At 43.8% G+C, this 20,646-nt stretch overlaps 1 protein-coding gene across 2 annotated transcripts in view; it reads left to right on the top strand.

The window, feature by feature from the left end:
* The window catches only part of TOM1 (target of myb1 membrane trafficking protein), a 48,018-nt gene extending 31,912 nt beyond the window's left edge, over positions 1-16,106 (top strand). For both annotated transcript variants that reach the window (XM_053257698.1, XM_053257699.1), the window contains exons 12-15: positions 2,187-2,262; positions 10,938-10,997; positions 12,114-12,153; positions 14,320-16,106. In XM_053257698.1, coding sequence (XP_053113673.1) covers positions 2,187-2,262; positions 10,938-10,997; positions 12,114-12,153; positions 14,320-14,474 — 331 coding nt within the window. In that variant the 3' untranslated portion in view covers positions 14,475-16,106. The remainder of the gene's footprint in view (positions 1-2,186; positions 2,263-10,937; positions 10,998-12,113; positions 12,154-14,319) is intronic.
* Positions 16,107-20,646: the final 4,540 nt, after the last annotated feature.

Below are 20,646 nucleotides of genomic sequence, written 5' to 3'. Positions count from 1 at the left end.
TAATTCTTTACCTCTCCTCACAGCCATGAGCGCCAGAATAAATTATGCACAATAGCAAACATTGCAGGATAAATTAAGCAACATAATATAAATTATATAAATACCGTTGAGTTGCATTGATATCCAGGATGAAAAATCTGTATTTCCCTAGTGCAGTATTTGGAATGCCTGGATAAAGGCTTTTATTTATTTTCTAGCCCTGGATGCATATTTGCAAGGAACGGTTTGTGAGGGCTGGGTCTCCTAATATGTACATGCTGTAACTTTGATGTATAGCCTGTCCCTAGAGTTCAAGGTAGACAGATGGACTGCCTTATCGAATTATATATTATGCCAACTCACTAAGGTTGATCCCTTTTTATGCTGCAGAGAACTGGGGCTGAAGAGAAATTGCTTGCCTAGAACCACTCAGAACATGGTTGAGCTCAGATTAGATCCCAGGACCAAGGCTGACACTTGTGCTGCTGGACCACTTTCCCAAATCTGTAATTAATTCCACTAGAACTGTCACATGGTATTAGTGCAGCCTTAGAACTGGACTTAGTTGCAGTGAGCTCTTCAACCAGGCATATGCACACAAATGAACCAGTGAGATGAAGTATAAAAAGTATTAAGTGTACATGTCAGAGAACCATGCTCAAATCCCTGCTCACCTTGAATGCTCATTGGGTATGTTTCGGCAAGTCATTGACAGGGCCAGATTTAGGCACAAGCTAAGCAAGCTACAACTTAGGGCTCACATTACGAGGGGCCTCTGAATACCAAAAAAAAGACTAAATTTCAGGCTTAACATATCGGTAATTAGTTGAAAAATAAAGCAGATTTTTTGGGGGGGAGGGGACGGACTAAAAGACATCATTCTGATAAGACAAAAAAATACTTATATGGCTACACAGTTATTTATCGTACCAAATCCGTACAGAAATAACTGTAAATTATATAGGAATTTTATTAATCCAGGACCTGATTTAGACCAATGCCCATCATGGTTACAGGCAGTGTTTGCCTCTTCAGATGAACACTGCTTTAATTGTGTGCAGCACAGCGAGGGAGATAAAAATCCTGTAATCCTATTTTATCTAATAGCTGTCTACAACTATTCAAGTCACTGCTTCCTCTCTGATGCTGGGGCAGCAATCCTGTTTAAGTCGATCTCAAGTGATCCTAGCCAATCAGTGATCACATACTGGACAAGATGATATCACAATTCCACATAGCCAGTCAGATTTGGCTATGCACTATGTGACATCACTAAGTGCAAAGGAAGCCCATTTACAGTAAGGTCAATCCCAGATTAAGTGCTTTGTATGCAGGTGATTCTACCCAATCAGGGTCCTCAAATAAGCCTCAATAAGCCTCAAATAATTTTTTTAAGAATACTATTTTTATTAAAAGTGTTATGAAATGCCCCCCTTCAGCTTGATCTTCTTAGCAACATGTGTGTGTATGTTGACGTTCACCAAATTTTGCACATTCCAGGTAACATAACAACAACTAATATTTATATACCGCTTTTTAATAAAGGTGTTTACATAGAGAAATAGTAAATAAATAAGATGGATGCCTGTCCCCAAAGGCCTCACAATCTAAAAAGAAACATAAGATAGACACCAGCAACAGTCACTGGAGGTACTGTGCTGGGGGTGGATAGGGCCAGTTACTCTCCCCCTCCGAAATAAAGAGAATCACCATGTTCAAAAGGTGCCTCTTTGCTTAGTTAGCAGAGGTTGATAAATAATAATGCTAAATGATAAATAATAATGCTATGTACATAGGAAAAGCAAGACCCCTGGAGATGTGAATATTTATAGCTATGGTTTGAAATAGCTACCCAACTCTGTAATCTTTGCTTTGCCAGGGTTGACGGGAGGTTTGAGGCAGCCCTGGGCAACATACCTTTTTTGATGGCCCCTCTTGTGGAGGTGGGCCTGGTGCAGCTGGGGCTGCCACCTTAATTTCCCTACAATGCCCCCAGTGTAACATTACTTGGGGGGCGGGGATCAACATAGCAGCTCCAGTGTGCCAACTGTAAACAGGCAAACAAAATGTTAAGACCCAGTGGATTGCAAGTGACATGTCCAACGACTGCTGGGCCCCTGGGATTTGCCCAAGGTGCCAAATGCAGGTGCCAGCTTCATTCTCCGCTTGGATGTGCTCCCTGTAACCTGGTTCTCTCTTTTTTCCAGCGTCAAGTATGAAGATCCTCTGGCCACAAAAGGACTAGCAGGCGCCTTAGATGCCAGGCAGCAGAATACAGGAGCGGTGAGTAGCTTACCTGTAAAGGTGTTCCGTGAGCTCCTTCTGTAATAGAGCAGCCTCTTCCTGTTCATGTCCCCCATTGGAAGATGCAAGTGCAGTTATAGGTCCTTTTAGAACATTGCTCACTCACTCATATTGGAGCAGCTGGGACATATGCATGCAAAGAGGAAGTGCAAGTAAGTAAGACTTTCGGCATTTTGCCATGTATCATTAACATCCAAAGTGTGGGTCACATATCTCTGCAGTGTGTTGTGCCCCACAGTGGCAACACTTGCATCTTCCAATGGGGGATATGTATGAATCCCTACTTTGGATGTTAATGGTGTGCTCTAGATAGAGGAAGTGTGACACCCTCAAGACATATTCAAACATTATGTTGTACATGCAAACAGTTGCCTGTACATATTTTTGTGTGAATGGCTGTATATGTGTTCATTTTAAAAGAGAACCTGAGTACAGGCCCCCTCAAATACAAGATATAGATAGGAAGTATATTGCTGTGTGTGCATTGAACCTAATATGTGAATAACAAACTGTATGTGTGTTCAACATAACTGCTTCATTCATCTTGGATTCACAATTATCCATTTGAAGTTCTTCTTAATCATTTTAATTAGCTGTTCTTAGCAATCATAATCATTAACTACAATATCCTTGGTTCCAACACATCCAGCAGAATGCTATTACTGTTGTTTGTACAGATTTTATTTTAATTTGCAACATGACTTTCTTTCTTCTTTTACTATTTGCCCCCTCAACAGCCTGGTAAAGCAAGTCTTTGCTGAGCCTGAGATGCTGTGCTTAGCTAAGGCCACATAGTGATTCCAAGTCAGCAATGGATTTGCTTTCCCAGATCCAAGTCCACTTCTCTATCCACTGAACCACACTGTCTCTCAAGGCATGAGCCAGTGTCTGCTTTTCCCAACTAGGTGCTAGTTTAGATAAGGTTGCTGAGTCAAGATTCTGTGTGGACACCTGCAACTTGAAGCCCCACTGCAGATACAGCACTGCTAAATCTTAACCATGGTTATGAGATCAGAAGTAGCCATGGACTCTTACATGCATGCTGTCCTTCCCTCTCCTGTGCAAATCTCCCCTTCTTCTTTTTTCTGTCTTAGCCCTGGTTATCTTTATATCTGCTCTAGTTCTAACCACAGGCAGCATTAACTGGGTTCCCCACTCACTAGGATTTGCAAATATGATTCAAACGATGATGATGATGATGATGATGATGATGATGATGATGGAGGTCCCATGATTAGGCTGGGAAGAGGGAATTCGCCATGAAAGGAATTTGCTATTCCACTTAACCATGATTAAAAGATCAGCAGCATTATATACAAACCTGCTTTGAGAATTGCACAGAAGACCACCAGGTGCAGTTTTCCCCATTTCAGTGCTGCAGTGATGGGAGAAGCCACATGCTCTCTGCTCTACCGCTCTTAAAGCTACGGGAGTCCTGTCAATGTAAAGACCTGGCAACCCAAGGGCAATGTGATCATTTAAAGTCACGTAGCCTTCCCATGAACAATAAAAGCTGAAAGCATTACTCCTTTAAAACAACAAACAAAAACAAACCTCTACGGAAAGAGCAAATGAGGTGTAACACTTCACAGGAATGGTTACTCTGCAGGCTGACGATCTTAACTCTTTTAAGTTTTTCATCTTCTTGAGCCAACAACCTGGATGGCTTTAAGAGAGGTTTGGATGACTTCATGGAGGAGAGGTCTATCAATGGCTACTAGTCGGAGGGCTGTGGGCCACCTCCAGCCTCACAGGCAGGATGCCTCTGAGTACCAGTTGCAGGGGAGTGACAGCAGGAGGGAGGGCATGCCCTCAACTCCTGCCTGTGGCTTCCGGCAGCATCTGGTGGGCCACTGTGCAAAACAGGATGCTGGACTAGATGGGCCTTGGGCCTGATCCAGCAGGGCTGTTCTTATGTTCTTATGAGGTTGGAATGACTTTATAAGGACCCAAGCTAAAGACCGAGTCTAGTCCCAGCAGTGCTGCCTTCCAAGGCTTGGACTGGCAGGCTAGCAAGCCATCCTCCTTCACCCAGACCGTCCTTTCCACAGGCAAAGGAACTGGTTTACTTTTGTATCTGTAGAGGCAATGCTATCCTGTCTTTTATGTTCTTTGCCCTAAATTGTGTTTGGAGTTTCCCCCTCACCTCATGGGTCTTTCCAAGAAATAGAAGGGAAACTTCTTTCAACCTTTAATCCTTTTATTTGTAGAAAGGTGGGGAGGCTGGTCTCCCTGCTAATCTCACGAGCATTGCCTCCTGGAAGGTGCTTTCATTTCTCCCCTACCCTGCATCTCCCAACTTTTTCAAAGCAAACTCTCTCTCAACCAGCTGGAGCCCAGTGCTTCCACTGATGGAGCCCCGATTTCAAACTGGATGGTGCGGCAAGGAATGGTGAGAAAACGCCACTGCTGGGAGAGCGTAAAAATAGATTTCGGAGCCTGCTAAGCAAGGGTGTGGTGCTGGCTGAACAGCATGTGAGGATGCACCGCCGACAAAGTGGCATGGCTGGGCTGAAAGTCGAGGAGCCCTTTCTGGTTCTAACATCCACATTTCTGAAGGGTCTGTGGGCTGGAGAAGAGTCAGTACACCAAAAGGAATCCAAGCAAAACAGTTCATGATTTTATTCTCATGATCTCAGTAAGATTAAAAATGTCTTTAGCCTGCCAACTAAAAACAGAGACATCTCAGCATATACAGGTTATGCCCAGTAGCAGCAGCACAGTTGCTGACCAGGGTGCTTAAGCATGGCCTTGCATTTCTGTTCCTTTCAGGGATATAAGAATTGCTTTCCTGCATCCTATCAAGGTCCATCTAAGAGCATTCTGCTCCCCAAAGCAGCCAGCCAGCTGCTTCTGGATCCACAAGCAAGGCATGAAGGTGATGTCCCTGAATCTGATCACACATTATAAATATGAGCATTAGTCTGGATATTTATATGCTGCTTTTCAGCACATGCCTCTGCTTCTTCAGCTAGCACAAGTATGTGCTAGGGATCTATACCAGTATTATAATACAGGTTGAGTATCCCTTATCTGGACTGCTTGGGACCAGAAGTGTTCCAGATTTTAGATTTTTTCTGGATTTGGGGATGTTTGCATAATGAGGTATCTTGGGCATGGGATCCAAGTTTAAACACACAAGATTACTGTATTTTATTTTTTTTAGGTCCAACAGAGCAGGCGCCAAACTGAGTAGGGAGTGGAGGAGGGGGGCTTTCCCTTTTCCCTCTAGTGCCAAAGCGAAAACATCAAAAACATTTAAAAGCTTCACAATAAAAACAGAGCCACAACTAGAGAGAATTACAGAGAAAACCCCTGTCACTAACAGCCTTCTGAAATAAGTAAGTTTTGACTGCATGTTTAAAAGCAGAAAAATTGGGAATCTGCGAGCGAGTGAGCTGAGGTGTTTTTTGTTTTGTTACGGCGCGTGCCATGGTGGTTTCCGGATTTTGGAGCATTCCAGATTTTGGATGTCCGGATAAGGGATATTCAACCTGTAATAGCCTCAGTGATCCCTTGCTGCCCTGCACTAGACATTTCTCCCACCAAGAAAGATCATCAGCTGAGCGAGGAAGGGTCAGGAGTGACCCACATGTTAGGCTTCCATACCATAGACAGGGGTTTGCACTTGTAAAATGGCAAGCAATTTTCCATACCATCGTCTACTATCAAACTCCCTTCCAGGACTTTGCTGCCTCAGTTGATTCTCTCCCTAACCCCTAAATAAAAATGCCAGCTCAGGGAGAACTTAACACCAGTAGCATCCTGCCTGTCATCTTCATTGAGGTTCCAAATTCGCCACATGTAGTTGAACCAGCCAGGGAAACTGCCACAACATTGGAAACCCCTGCCAAGGTGCTTTGGCCTAGGGGTCCTCACATGCTGTTCAAATTGGCTTGGGTAAATCTCTTCCCTCTGTTCCAGAAAGCTCATTTGAGAACAAATAATGTTTTGCTCCCCCCCCACCGCATCTTCATTGTGTCTCCATCCTAGCCCCCTTGTTTATGATAATTAGTCCAGTGGGGGCAGGATAGAGAAGAAGAGCTTTACCCTGGCAGAGGAAAGAGAGTGCAGCAGGTGTAGCTTAGATGCTGGGTCGCGGCTTGAAGAAATCTTTTCTTTTCTTGAGCAAGATTTATCCTGTTGATTTATTCTTACTGTCTTCCTTTTCTGTGGATTTGAAAGCAAAAGGTCCTCAAACTTTCCTTTACTAAATAGCAAGAACCTGTTTGGTTTTACTTTTTGCTTTAAGGTAACTTACTGGGGTTTCTAGCTCTTTCCTTTTGCTTTTTTAAAATTATTATTATTAAGCTATTTAGGAATTACCCTTTACTCTGTAAAGTCTGAAGACCTGTGGTAGCTCTTGGATGCTTAAAAAAATTCAAGGAAAAAAGATCTCACTGTCTTAAAGAAAACTCTTGAAATAGTAAAAAAAAGAAAATTCTTACGACGGAATTAAATCCACTTTTTCCACCTTAAACCTTTTCCTTCGGCATGGCTTGGCACAATGATTGGTTTTGGAAGGGATCGGTGTGGGATCGAAGCCTCCCCGCCCCCTTTCACATTTACCTCTTCCTTACTTCTTGGAATGATAATTCCTGACAATCCAATGTAGTGCATAGGCTGTCATGAATGTAGTTCATTCACATGACCAAAGTGGCTGGGGCGAGTCGGGGGGAGGCAGGAGCCTACCTGCCTTCTCCCACATGATCAGAACTCGAACAGGGCTCCACCATCCACAGGACCAGATGAGAGGTGTGACGAGCAGGAGTGAGGGGGAAGGAAACCAGGCTGCCAGGAATCCCACAATGCACCTTGGTGCATTGGGAAAGTTTCTGTTGCCAGGCCACTCTCCCCACCACCATGGCTGAATGGCAAAGACGGCTGCCAGCAGCCCAAGCAATCACACGACCTGGGATTGAGGTAGGAGGGGCGCCCTCATCCTCCCACCTCACTTTTAGACTGGGTAGAAAAGCAGGCTACCTGGGGAGGAGTGGTGAGATCGATAGTGATCCTGGTGCTTCTTACATCCAGCTTTACGTGGGCTAGCCCTGCCTAGGACTGATTGTGAGACTGATAGGACTGATTGTGCACTCAATATCTTCAAAGTCAACACATACAGGTTGCACTCTGTAGCAATAGCACAGTTGATGACCTAAAACACCAGGGTGCTTAAGCGTGGCCTTGCTTTTCTATTGTTGTTAGAAACATAAGAATTGCTTTCCTGGATCCTACCAAGGTCCACCTAATCCAGCATTCTGTTTCCAAAAGCAGCCAGCTGCTTCTGGAAATTCAGAAGCAGAGGATGAAGGTGATGGTTATTTACTGCCGTTTTTGTCGCCAGCATCCACCTGTCTTCCAGGAATCAGTCTAAGCAACTTGAAGGAGGCATGCTGGAGTTGGGGAGACATTCAAGTGCCCAAGATCCAGTCATGCAATAACGGAACCTCAAAGACATACCTCTGGAGAAGGCAATCAATACCCACAGATAGGCAAGGAGAACCCTGCGTTCCTGACAAGCAATATAGGGCTTGCCCATCTGCTCAAAAGTTTTCATCAACTGGAAGTGTAAATATAATGTTTTTCTTAAGTAGGAATATGAAAGGGGAACTCCAGGTAACACCTGTGCTAGCATCCTTAGTGAATTTCGCCCTTTTAAAGCTGTGAATGGTTGGAAAGAATGGCCTGGTTCGCACAATTGTCCAAAGCTAGGTTTAATGTGGATTATTGACATTAGTATAATTGTATGAACCCATGTCAAGGCAAGAATCTGAGAATTCATCTTGGGCCGCAAACCACTTAGTGTGTGTTCACATAATCACACTGATGTTCACATAATCACACATTAACCCTAGATTCAAACAGTTGTGTGAATGAGGTCAAAGAATAAAGATACCCCAGCAGACTGACATGGTAGATCTCAATTGGACACTAATAATTCTGTGCATACAAAAATGACTGCTGAGAGAGAATACTAGCACTGACATCAAGAAATGGTGGCAAAATATAAGCCTACAGAGGCATGCTTCTTTATGTTGGGAATTCTTGTTCAACATGTGGGTATTTCTGCTTTCATTTTTCAAACCTGGAAGTTTCTAGCCCTCTTGCTTCTGAAAGAGAGCCTGAAAATATGATGATGTGCCCTGAAATGGCCAGAAACAGAGACCTACAATACTTGGGTCTTGAAAATTATGGGGTAATCAGGTGGTGGTTGTTACCTAGGGGAGCCTGCTACACAATTTGTGAATATTTTAGGTTTACTGGCAAACACTCCAGCTTGTTGATAGGCAGCTTGATGCAATTCCGAATTGTCTAATACTATATGAAAACACTTTCCTTCCCCACCCCCCTCGTGATGTTGCATGTTAAAAACCAAAATTTCAGAATGAAATTCTAAATCAAGAATGTCGCCATTTTTCCATGTTAACATTTGCACTGTTTGCTTGGGGCTGAACAATTCTATCATCTTCAAGTATCACTTGTGAAATTTCTGCTTAATTGATAACAGATCTTTTGACCATGTTGGTGTGGCTCTAGAAAAGTTCATACACATGTCATTTCAAAGTTACACACTCAGAAGGTAGACTCAAGCCATTTGAGGAGTCAAATTGCCAAACATCTGACCTTTCTCAAGTCATATTGAGAAATGCTAACTGCTAACTTGGCAAAGAGGCACTTTTACCGTGGTGAATCTCTTTATTTAGCAGGGGGAGAGTAACTGTCCCTATCCACCCCCAGCACAGTACTTCCAGTGACTGTTGCTGGTGTCTACCTTATGTTTCTTTTAGATTGTGAGCCCTTTGGGGACAGGGATCCATCTTATTTATTTATTATTTCTCTGTGTAAACCGCCCTGAGCCATTTTTGGAAGGGCGGTATAGAAATCGAATTATTATTATTATTATTATTTCTTGTTTACACAGTCAGACAGGTGTTATTGACTAGTTTGTTTTATCCAGACATCGAGTCCTTCCCAAGGACCTGGGATGGCTGAATTTTATTGTCGGTTGTTATAGATATTGTCGCAGAATATAGGTAAAGGTTCCCTATAAAGCTGCTTTTTGTAATTGGCTGATGGTGATTTCTGTGGCCCCTATGGTGTTGAGGTGCTCTTCAAGGTCTTTTGGAACTGCACCCAGGGCGCCAATGACCACTGGGATTATTTTGGTCTTTTTCTGCCACAGCCTTTCAATTTCAATTTGTAGATCTTTGTATTTGGTGATTTTTTCTATTTCTTTTTCTTCTATTCTGCTATCCCCTGGTATTACTATGTTTATTTATTATTATTATTATTATTATTATTATTATTATTATTATTATTATTTATTTTAAGCAGGCTGTTTAAGTGATGGGTCTTAAAAACCACAGATTTTATTATTTATTTATTTACACCGTCAGACAGGTGTTATTGACTGGTTTGTTTTATCCAGACATCGAGTCCTTCCCAAGGTCCTGGGATGGCTGAATTTTATTATCAGTGTTGTTGCTGTTATTATAGATATCGTTGCAGAATATAGGCTGTTCCCAGTAAAGTTGCTTTTTGTAATTGGCTGATGGTGATTTCTGTGGCCCCTATGGTGTTGAGGTGCTCTTCAAGTTGTGTTGGAATTGCACCTAGGGCACCAATTACCACTGGGATTATTCTGGTCTTTATCTGCCACAGCCTTTCAATTTCAATTTGTAGATCTTTGTATTTTGTTTTTTCTATTTCTTTTTCTTCTATTCTGCTATCCCCTGGTATTGCTAGATTATTTTAACTTGTTTTTCTTTCTTCTCGACTACAGTTATATCTGGTGTATTGTGTGGCAGATGTTTGTCTGTTTGTAGTCGGAAGTCCCATAATATTTTTACATCTTCATTTTCTACCACTTTTTCAATTTTATGGTCCCACCAGTCCCTGGCTACAGGTAGCTTGTATTTTTTGCAGATGTTCCAGTGTATCATCCCTGCTACCTTGTCATGCCTTTGTTTGTAGTCAGTCTGTGCGATCTTTTGACAACAGCTGATTAGGTGGTCCACTGTTTCATCTGCTTCTTTACGAAGGCGGCACTTGCTGTTTGTTATTGACTTTTCTACTTTTGCTCTTATTGCATTTGTTCTTAGTGCTTGTTCTTGTGCAGCCAATATTAGACCCTCTGTTTCTTTCTTCAAGTTGCCATTCTTAAGCCATTGCCAGGTCTTGGTGATGTCTGATTTTCCACTTATATTGTGCAAATATTGACCATGCAGTGGCTTATTTTTCCATTATTATTATTATTATTAGTAATAGTAATATTAATACAGATATCTATATACCACTTTTCAACAAACATTCCTAAAGTGTTTTACATTGATATAAATAAAATGGCTCCCTATCCCCAAAGGGCTTGCAATCTAAAAAAGAAACCTAAGATAGACACCAGCAACAGTCGCTAGAGGGATGCTATGCTGGGGAGGGATAGGACCAGTTGTTCCCCCCTGCTAAATAAAGATAATTGCCACTTTTTAAAAGGCGTCTCTTTGCTCAGTTAACAGTTAGCTCTTTGCTCAGTTAGAAGATACTGCAAGTAGCTTTGGAAACAGCAGTCTGTTAATGATGACACAAGATATAAAGGGTGTCTCTGCAAGGATGGGTTCAATTCATGCTTTCATCTTTTTCTGCTGGTTCCTTGCCAGATTCCTGTCCCCCAGGCTGCCCTCATGGAGGATATTGAGCAGTGGCTCTCCACTGATGTGGTAAGTGATTGAGCAGAAGCACTCTAACATTACTAAGGGTTGGCTGAACATCCTGTCAGGCCTTTGGGGAGCTTTAACGGATCCATAATGCTCTGTTGGACAGTTTCTGTCTATAACGCTGTAAGTCTACCTCTTGGCATTTCTGCCTCTGAATACCCAGTGGTGCCCCTCCACTTTCTCCTTGCTTCCCAGTTTTAAATGTAAATTGGTCCTTGCAGTGTATTAAATTAAGGGCTGATTTGCTCAGCCTTATTATTTTCAATGGGCTACTCCGGTTTTTCCAGCTTAGTATTGCATCATCACAGACCAGTCATGGGCTTTATAGGTTATACCCAGCACTTTGTATTTTGCCTGGAAGCAGTGTAATTCTTCTAATATAAAAATAATATAGTCTCTTCAAGATGACCCAGAGACCAACCTGGCTGCTGCATTTTACACCAATTGCAGTTTCCAGGCTACATACAAAGACAGCCTTTCATAAAGTGTTTTGTAGTAGTCAAGTCTGAGGTTACCAGCATATACACTACTGTTTTGAGATAATTTATCTCAAGAAATGGATGCAGCTGGCATACCAAAGCTGATAGAAAGTACTCCTGGCCATTGCCTCTATGCATTTTGTCCCTTTGGGGACCCAAAGTGACTGTAGCCTAAATGGTAGTCTTTGATGGCAGAGTTTTGATACATATATTCCAGCCCACTTCTTCAGGGAATGCTCTTTGCCTCTACTGGTCTGGGAGATACAACCCAAATGGGGGGAAACAACAACTCCTCTATAGACTGGAGAGCAAGCATGGTGTAGTGGTTAGAGTGTTGGACTAAGACCAAGGAGACCCATGTTCAAATCCCCATTCAGCCATGAAATTCACTGGGTGACTCTGAGATTGTCACTTATATCTCAGTCTAACTTACCTCGCAGGATGTTGTTGTGAGGATAAAACTTAACCATGTACACTCCTCGGGGATCCTTGGAGGAAGAGCGACATATAAATGTAAAAAATTATGCCATGATTCTTGTGTCAATACAAATGAAATTCACTAGCCACATAAATCTGTGCCCCATATACTTTGATTCAGTCTTCCTTGATTTCCACACTGCCATTTGTTCTCTCTCTTCAGGGAAATGAGACAGAGGATCCAAAGGGTGTCACCAGTGAAGGTATGTTGCCTTGCCCCCTGCCCTGCAAATTCAAAATTTTCTGCAAATTCTGGCTCCCCAGCTATTGCCCCCATGTCTACATACACACAAGAACGTTATACTATCCATCACATGAAGAAGCAATATTTGCAGATAGCTCCCCAGTGCTAGGGACCGGCTTGCCCTCGTAGAGGCACAACAGTGCAGCCGGCTTGCCCAGATAGAAACGTGACTACTACTACTATTATTATTATTATTATTATTAATTCGATTTCTAGAAACGAGGCAGAGTTGCTGGGTCCGCATTTTGGCATCCCCGAGTCAGCACAGGAAGCTTTTCAGCTACAGAAGTGACAAGAGCAGAGAGAAGTGAGGGAGCCATGAGGTATCTCAGGAAGGACAGAAAAAGGAAAAGAGGAGCCCTCCCAGTGATGGGAAAGTGAAGAGGCAGCAGAGCGCCAAAGAAACCAGTTTGGGGATGGGAGCAGTGAAGTTTGAAGTGGCTCCAGTTTTTCTCAGCTTGGGTGCTCCAGCTGAGCCTGGCATAAGACAAGGTCATCCCTTCCCACTAAGCACTTACCTTTGAGGGAAAGGGGGCAGCTATGACACAAGCAAGGTAGGGTTAGGGGAACTTGCAAGGTGGAGAGTGCCTACTGGGGCCAAGGATGGGATGAGTTCTCTATACTCTAGCACCACAGGCAGAGAAGCATCCTTTGGGCCCCTGCTGGGTGTTCTGCACCCAGCATAACTGTGATTCCAAACATTCCGTGTTTTTACCATCTCTGCATATGCAGAAATGTCACGTTTAAGGGAGTTATGTGTGCAATTGACCCCTCAGCAGACCATATGTCTGCCGGGGAGTCAGTTATGCACACAACTCTCCCATACATCTCTAAGATTTATCTGGAGAGAGATAAAGTCTCCAGCTTACCTGGAATGAATGCAACAACAAAGTGTGGTTGTTTTTAAAAAGCATTTTAATTGGTTTTAAATGGTTTTAGTTGTGTTTGAATTGTTTTTATATTGTTTTAGCACTGTGTTTTGAGTTGTGTGTTTTTATGTTAAGTTTTTGTACACCGCCTAGAGCCTCTGGATGGGGCGGTTTATAAATGTAATTAATAATAATAATAATCCCATCTATGGAAACCATAACCAACCCGTAGGCTCTTCCAGATCTACTCGTAGTAGTGTGAATACTTATATACCACTTTTCAACAAAAGTTCTCAAAGCAGTTTACATGGGGAAATCATAAATAAGATGTTTCATCTTACCCTCCTGACAAGGTAGGATGGCTAACCCCAGAGCTACTCCCTTGTTTACACCAGTGTGCCCCACACAGCTAGGCCATGGGGAGTTTTAGGATTTAACACACTAGACACAAACCAGCAGTTACAAAACCAAAAGGTGGCTTATTTTAGAAAGGGGAAAGGAAGAACTGAGTTTGAAAAGGAATGAGGGAAAGAGAAATTACACCACACAGTAACCCAAAGAAAACAGAGAAACTAACTAGCCTGAAGTATCAGAGGCTTGTGGCCTGATTCAGGAGTCAAAGCAGACTGCACACTGAGCCTCCAAGTTCCACCAGGCAGACGGATTCCTACTTCTCTTCCATTAACCTTTCCTGGGACACAGGCACTCCTGGGGGCAGGGCCCAGCCAATCACTACAAAGCTGTGCAAGGCATCCAAAACTTGACTTGCAACTTTTTACTAAACAGAAAACTGAAGGGAGTAGCAATGCATAAGAGCTAGAGGTTTGCACTCAGTGAGTGCAAGCATTTCATTAAAGGTACCCAATCTAAAAATCAGGGTTTTACCCCTTAGGTGCTGCTGGGTCTCGGCTTTCTTGCTTCTTTTTTTATGGTGTTTTGTGGTGTTTAACTGATTTCAAATGTGATTTTTATGGAGTTGTATTGTATTTTAACTTTTGTAAATCACCTTGGGATGTCTTATGAAAGGCAGTATAGAAATTGAACAATAAATCAATAAAAAGAAACATAAAGTGGGCATCAGCAACAACCACTGGAGAGATGCTGTGCTGGGGTTGGATAGGGACAGCTGCTCTCCCCTTGCTAAATATAAGAGAATCGGCACATTTAAAATTACCTGTTTGCTCAGTTAGCAGAGGTTTGGTCTGATTGTATTCCTCTTTCTCTGTTAAAACCTTTCCTCTGTTCCTCCCTGCTAGAGTTTGACAAGTTTCTGGAAGAGCGAGCAAAGGTAGCGGATCAGCTGCCCACATTTCCTAGTCCCCCGACCGGAGTTCCTTCCCCGCCCACTGGCTCCAACTCTGGCCCCCACCGGAAGAAGGACAAAGGAGAGGACATGATGTTTGCTTTATGAGCTCTACTATGTACTGGTGTGCTGTGGTTGCAAGAGGACCTGTGTGCTGCACTGCTCTCCTCCCTCCTTGGAGGTGGAGGAGGAGGTGGGATGCAAGAGGGGTGTGAGTGAGGAAGAGATCCTCCTTCCTTCCTTCCCCTCCTACCTCCTTTTTCTAGGCTGCTTTGGGATTAAGTTAATCATTGCTGCATTTGGGAGCCTGAGAGAGAGAAGCAAGTGGCGGGAAGAGGCTATAAAGCTGCCAAATGTGTTGCCAGATGAGCTGACAGACTTGGGATTTCTCCTGCATGGTCTAGACAAGCTATAACTTTTTCTCCGTTAGTTCCCCCCACCCCTTTCCCCCCCTTTCCTCCAATGAAATGACCATAACAGGCTGGAAACTGGTCATATAGAATCTAGAACGCTTGTTCATTAAGATCTAGAATGCTTGTTCATTCGAGTGCCCACAGGTAGGAGAAGTGCCCAGTCTGGGAAGGAGAGCCAGGTGTGCTCCCGATTTTCAGTTGTGTGCTTGCAAACATTAAGGTAGGTGGCGGGAGAATGATTGTGTGTGTCAACTAGATAGGATTACTTTTTCTCCTCTCTCCATAAAAAACTGTCATCTGGGTAGGGTGTGCTCATCCTACACAGCTGCCGCCTCTCGCACGGTCTTTCTCCCCTACCTCCTCAATGTTTGCAAGCACACAACCAAAAATCGGGAGTACACCCAGCTCTCCTACCCAGGCTGGGCACTTCTCTTACCCTGCTGGCAGTCATGTGAACAAGCCTTCTGTTTCCTATCCGTCTCACAAGCAGCTGCATTTTGGCTGTAATGCTGAGCAGCAACCCTCAAACCTCATCTCCACTCTTCTATATATTTTTGGCCTCTCCTGGATGAACAGGAATCAAGAATGTGATCTGCAGTGGCGAGAAAGGGATTGCTGTTGGAAGCAGGGCAGTGGCACCAAAAAGCCTCTCTTACACCCCTCCCTGTTGTGTAAGCACTTCCTGTAGGAGCCTTCCTGCTTTTGAAAACTCTGCCTGAAGGCGAAACAAGTTCACAGTAAGCACTTCTTGTAGGACTCCTCTTGCTTATGAAAACTCTACCTGCAGGCCAAGCAAGCTTATTGTAGCCCATCCAGGTATCCCATCTTATGCAGGGGAAGGGAGTGTGTGGCATCTTCAACAGCAGGATTCCGTGTAACAGGGATTCCTATATTTTGTTGACTACAACGCCCATAATCCCCAGCCAAAGGCCATTGCAGCTGGGGATGCTGGGAGTTGTAGTCAACATCATCTGGGAATTCCTGATACAGCAAACACTTATCAACAGTACCAAGTTCTTCCAAGATAGGGAGAGCCCAAAGCTGAAACATCAAAAAAAAATCCTCCCTTCCTCTCTCCTTAAATAAAAAACGGATCATGATCTCTTTCCCCCCACTATAATTTATCCCTAGAAGTCCGCCCCATAACTTCTTTTTTCGCTTGGGCCCGAACTCTCTTAGTGCATTAGCAGAGACACTGAGGAAATGGCATTCACTGGGTTAAAGGCTAATGGGTGAGAAGCTTGTTGGAGATGAAATGCTGAATTATTCCATGTAACTGGGAGACATGCCTTTTATATTCCGTATTAAAAAAAAGTCTTTGATTTCACTTGAAAATGTGTGCTTTCTGAGAAACCCGGTCATTGTTATTGGGAATGTGTATAAACAAACCACGAAATGGTTGAAGCATGGTATTTTCCAATTGGCTGTGTTCAAAGAACTAGATGGTGCATTGGGAAATTGCTGAGTCTTGAAAGATTTAAGCTAATCAAAAATAGTGTTATCCATAGAATGGCATGTGCCTGAATGAGTCCTGTTGGTTCTCACTAATGATGTTGGAGTCACTGTCTTGCAGGTGCCTGACATCTGTACAATTGTATTCCTCACAGCAGTTCCAAAAGCAATTAATAACTGCTAGCAGGGGATTAAATGAGATTTTCCAGCACCTAAATATTGTTGCTTTGAGTGCTGGGAAAATGTTGTTTCCCCACAACAGCAGTACTGTAACAACACATCATGTCTGGGACACACACACACACACACAATTCAGGGAGGCTTAGAACTACATTTGCAATCCTAAACATGCTTCCTAGACTTAGAGAGTAAGTGTGACACACTAGTGGAGTCTGCCTTCATCTTCTGTTCACTTGGAGCTTGTCACAAGCTTTGCTGTTACTAGACTGCTAATGATACTGCCCCTTTAATGATACTGCACCAAGTGGAATTGTGGGAGAAAGCAGGCTCCAGGGCAGCTGTGTTTCATTCTTAAATAAGAGTAGCAATTTGTTCAGGCATCTGTTCGTCAAATTTCTATTGTCTTGAATCTTCCTGCACTGGAGTACAACGTAAGTCCTATTGAACTTACTGGGATTCCTATTAAGTAAGCATGCGCAGGATCAGACTGCAAACTTTGAGAGCCATTGTTGAAATTCAACTTTGGCCCTCCACCTGTTGTTGGACTACAGATCCCATTACCCCCAGTCACAGTGGCCAATAGTCGGGGATGATGAGAGTTCTAGTCCAGCATCTGCAGGAGGCCTGCTGTCGTGCAACACTGGTTTAGGTTCTTCCCAGATAGTCGTCCCTCACTAGTCATGGATTTGTGTATCCACAACTGGGAAATTGTGGCAGGTCTTGCCAACCATGACCTGAGTATCTGCAGTTTGGTGAAATGTTTTGGAAGTGGGGGTGGGAATTTTGGGAGTCGGGGTGATTTCTGGGGATCGGGTGGTTTTTTTCTATTTTAAACTCTTTTTTTCCTGTCTTTTTGCAACCACGATTCCCCTAATCCTCTGTTTCCCATTGGTCTTAATGCCTTGTCAACCACGAATTCGTCAACCACAAGGAACGGAACCCTTGCAGTTGGCAAGGGACGACTGTATGGTGGCAGGCAATCTCACAAAATGGAAACAGGAGATAAATGTGTGCTGGGCATTCATTGTGGCTCCTTGACACTCAAAAACTACAGGTTCTGCTCACCTTTGCTATGGTGGGAACAGACATAGGAACATAGGAAGCTGCCATATACTGAGTCAGACCATTGGTCTATCTAGCTCAGTATTGTTTTCACAGACTGGCAGCGGCTTCTCCAAGGTTGCAGGCAGGAATCTCTCTCAGCCCTATCTTGGAGAAGCCAGGGAGGGAACTTGAAACCTGCTCTTCCCAGAGCAGCTTCATCCCCTGAGGGGAATATCTTGCAGTGCTCACACATCAAGTCTCCCATTCAGATGCAACCAGGGCAGACCCTGCTTAGCTATGGGTTTACTTTCCTCCTCTCCTCTCTCCCTGCAAGATTAATTACAGCCAAAGCCTTCACTTAAAGGCTGCAACTTTGCAAGTAATGACACCTCTCAAAGCAATTTGAGCAAAGGAATTGGTTTTTCATGGTATCAGCTGGCAGTTGCTTCATAGCAACAAACTGGGAAGCTGGAACCTGATTGGCAGGAAATTCAGGATAGCAAAAACAAGGCTCTTCTTCACACAACACATAATTCATTTGTGGAAACCATTGACACTAGCTTAAGTGGTTTTGAAAATGGCTAGGTCTAGCACTGACTTTTCATGATGGCAATATGGAGCCTCCAGATTCAGAGGCAGTATACTACTAAATACAACTTGCTGGTTGGGTGTGTGGGTTTCATCCCTTATTTGTGGACTTCCCAGAAACATCTCGTTGGCCATATGGTCCAGACAGGATGCTGGACCCTACTGGATCTTTAGACTGATCTAACAAGATTTTTCTTATAACAGAAGCAGGAAACCTTGGGTTATTAAAAGGACCATTACAAACAGTGAAAACACACACATTTTTGCTAGCAAAAGTAAAAGGCAGAATTCATGGCAAGAGTTTGGAATCACAGAGCAAGATCATTTAAGCTGAGCCTCCCCACATGGAATGGGTGAAGACTTAACAATTTATAAGCACCTGAAGGCCACGGATGAAATATTTCTTCAACTTCCCACACTGTTTATAAGCACAGCAGAAGTTCTCTGTACTTGCATGCAGACTCATGCTGAAGGAAGAAGATGCTGTCAAGCAGACATACTAATGAGCAGAACTCCATGTGTGCTTCACAGCAGGTCTGGAAAGGGGTGGATGAAAAGACTTGGGGGAAACAAGTGGGAGAAGCTGTCGCTGCCTCATCTCCCAATTCGCTGGAAAAGAAAATGTAATGGGGCAGATGCAAATCCTTAAGTTGTGGCAACCCTAACTAGTGGTCAAGAAGCTGCATCAAGGCCTTTAAAAGGAACAGCCAGGATATCTGGTGAGGGTCTAGTTGTAGCCCTAGGTAGCCCTATGCATGGCTATACAAGGTCATGTGGAATTGCCGCTTGGTTACACTGAACTTACGGTGGGTGTGCAAACTCATTGTGGCTGGGGATGGAGGAGCTCTTGGAGGTTTTCTCTCCCCGTCCCCATTTAGCACTTCTGGGAGCAAGCTTTCGATGTTTGCCTCTCTCTAGTGAGAGTAGCTTCACTCTTTAACTCTTTCCTACTGTCGTGCAGGGAGAATTTTTTTTTTTTTAAGGTGCTTGCATATAGAACAGATTGTTACAAATTACCTTAAAGGTCTGTATTTTGCTTCGTGCATGTTTGTTGTACTCCTGCTAGAAATACTCGGCCAGTACACAGCAGTATGTGTCTACCTATGTAAGGTGGTCACATACTAAGATGTGCTTTTCTCCAATACAGAAATCCTGTTCCGTTTACATTTAAAAGAGCATGTTTCTAAAACAAAAGGGCCAGCAGAGGTCAGCAGTGTCTCATTCTGCGCAGATGTGGGTGTCCTGCTTGCAAGCCTCTCTTCAACCACTAGAGCAACATTCCTGTACTCCTTTTGTTGTGGGTTAGCTTGTGAGAATATTCTTTGCTCCTGCTGTTTCTGGCAAACTGGGTTCTTTAAATAAAAGAGGTACTGCGGTGCATTAGGAGCTGTCTGCTAAATCTGAAGCCTCCCCGGCAACAGCAGAAATCGGCACTTCTCCTAGATTATACATTGTGGAGCTCCCACCCGTTGCCCCACTTTCTTGAGCAATGAGAAGTTCCAGGGTTCCCTGCTGCTTCGATGCTGTTCTCTTTTAGAAGGAGAGCCACTACAGACTGATGGTGTCTTTGTAATATTTGGTTTCTTTATACAAATATACAGGTTGAGCATTGGATGAAGTTGGAAAGAGAGATCAGAGGTTAGCTGGAGAACCATCGTGTTATTTCTATGTAAACCTCAGCAGAATATAAGCAATATTCACAGCAGTAATAGCAGTAAAAGATTAGAGCTCTTCTCATGATCAGTGAGAAGAGCCTGTGGGCTACCTACGGGGGAGCAGGGCTAAGCTTACCTTCCCTGCAGACGATCACATTTCCTACTCTGTGTGGGCGGCTCCCCCTGCGGTTCGCCCGGCAACTCTGGGGTCGGGGTGCCAGGATGTGCCGTCGTGCATCGCCCCACCCCCAGGCGTCCCAATAAAGCACTATACAAGTGCATGGTGCATTACTGGGATTCCCCCCCGCCCCCTAATGTGCCAGCTGCAACTGAAAGCAGCCACAGCAGGCACACAATAAAAGTTTGCTGCCATGTAGCCACCAGGATTGGACGTGATACCGGTAGTTCACACGAGTGTGCAAAACCAGGCTGGGCTCCCGGTTTTTCATGCTCGTGTGAATAGCCTCATTATATCAAAGAGGCCATACCCTGCATCCTGAGATCCTGCAGTTTTCTGCCTTGACTGTTCCATTCCAGGATCTCCCTAAAATCCTTCCTTGAATCTGTCACTAACAGCTTGTCTGCTCTTTTCACATTAGCGTCACACACATAACTGGTAGAAGAAGGGCAATTTTTAAAATTTAAAATGACCAATGTGATGTGCAGCAGTACGTGAAAAGAAAGGCTGCACAACCCTCAAGGACAGATTTATGGAAAGGGCTTTTTTGGAGGGAGGGGACAGCAGCAGAAATCACTCCCCCTCTGTGCCTGCTCAGCTGCGCAACGGGCCCTCATGCTAGAAGCTCTCTGGAGACCTTAAGCCAATATAGGGTTTTACGCCAATGTAGGATGAAGGGATATCGAGGGGACCTTAAGTCAATATAGGATTAAGTCGGGGGGGGGATTCTTTTTCCATCTGAAACAGGAAATTTGATGAGCCGACCCAGC

The sequence above is a fragment of the Hemicordylus capensis genome, chromosome 5, assembly GCF_027244095.1.
Source record: "Hemicordylus capensis ecotype Gifberg chromosome 5, rHemCap1.1.pri, whole genome shotgun sequence".
Lineage (NCBI taxonomy): Eukaryota > Metazoa > Chordata > Lepidosauria > Squamata > Cordylidae > Hemicordylus > Hemicordylus capensis.
This window is presented reverse-complemented; position numbering and strand designations above follow the sequence as displayed.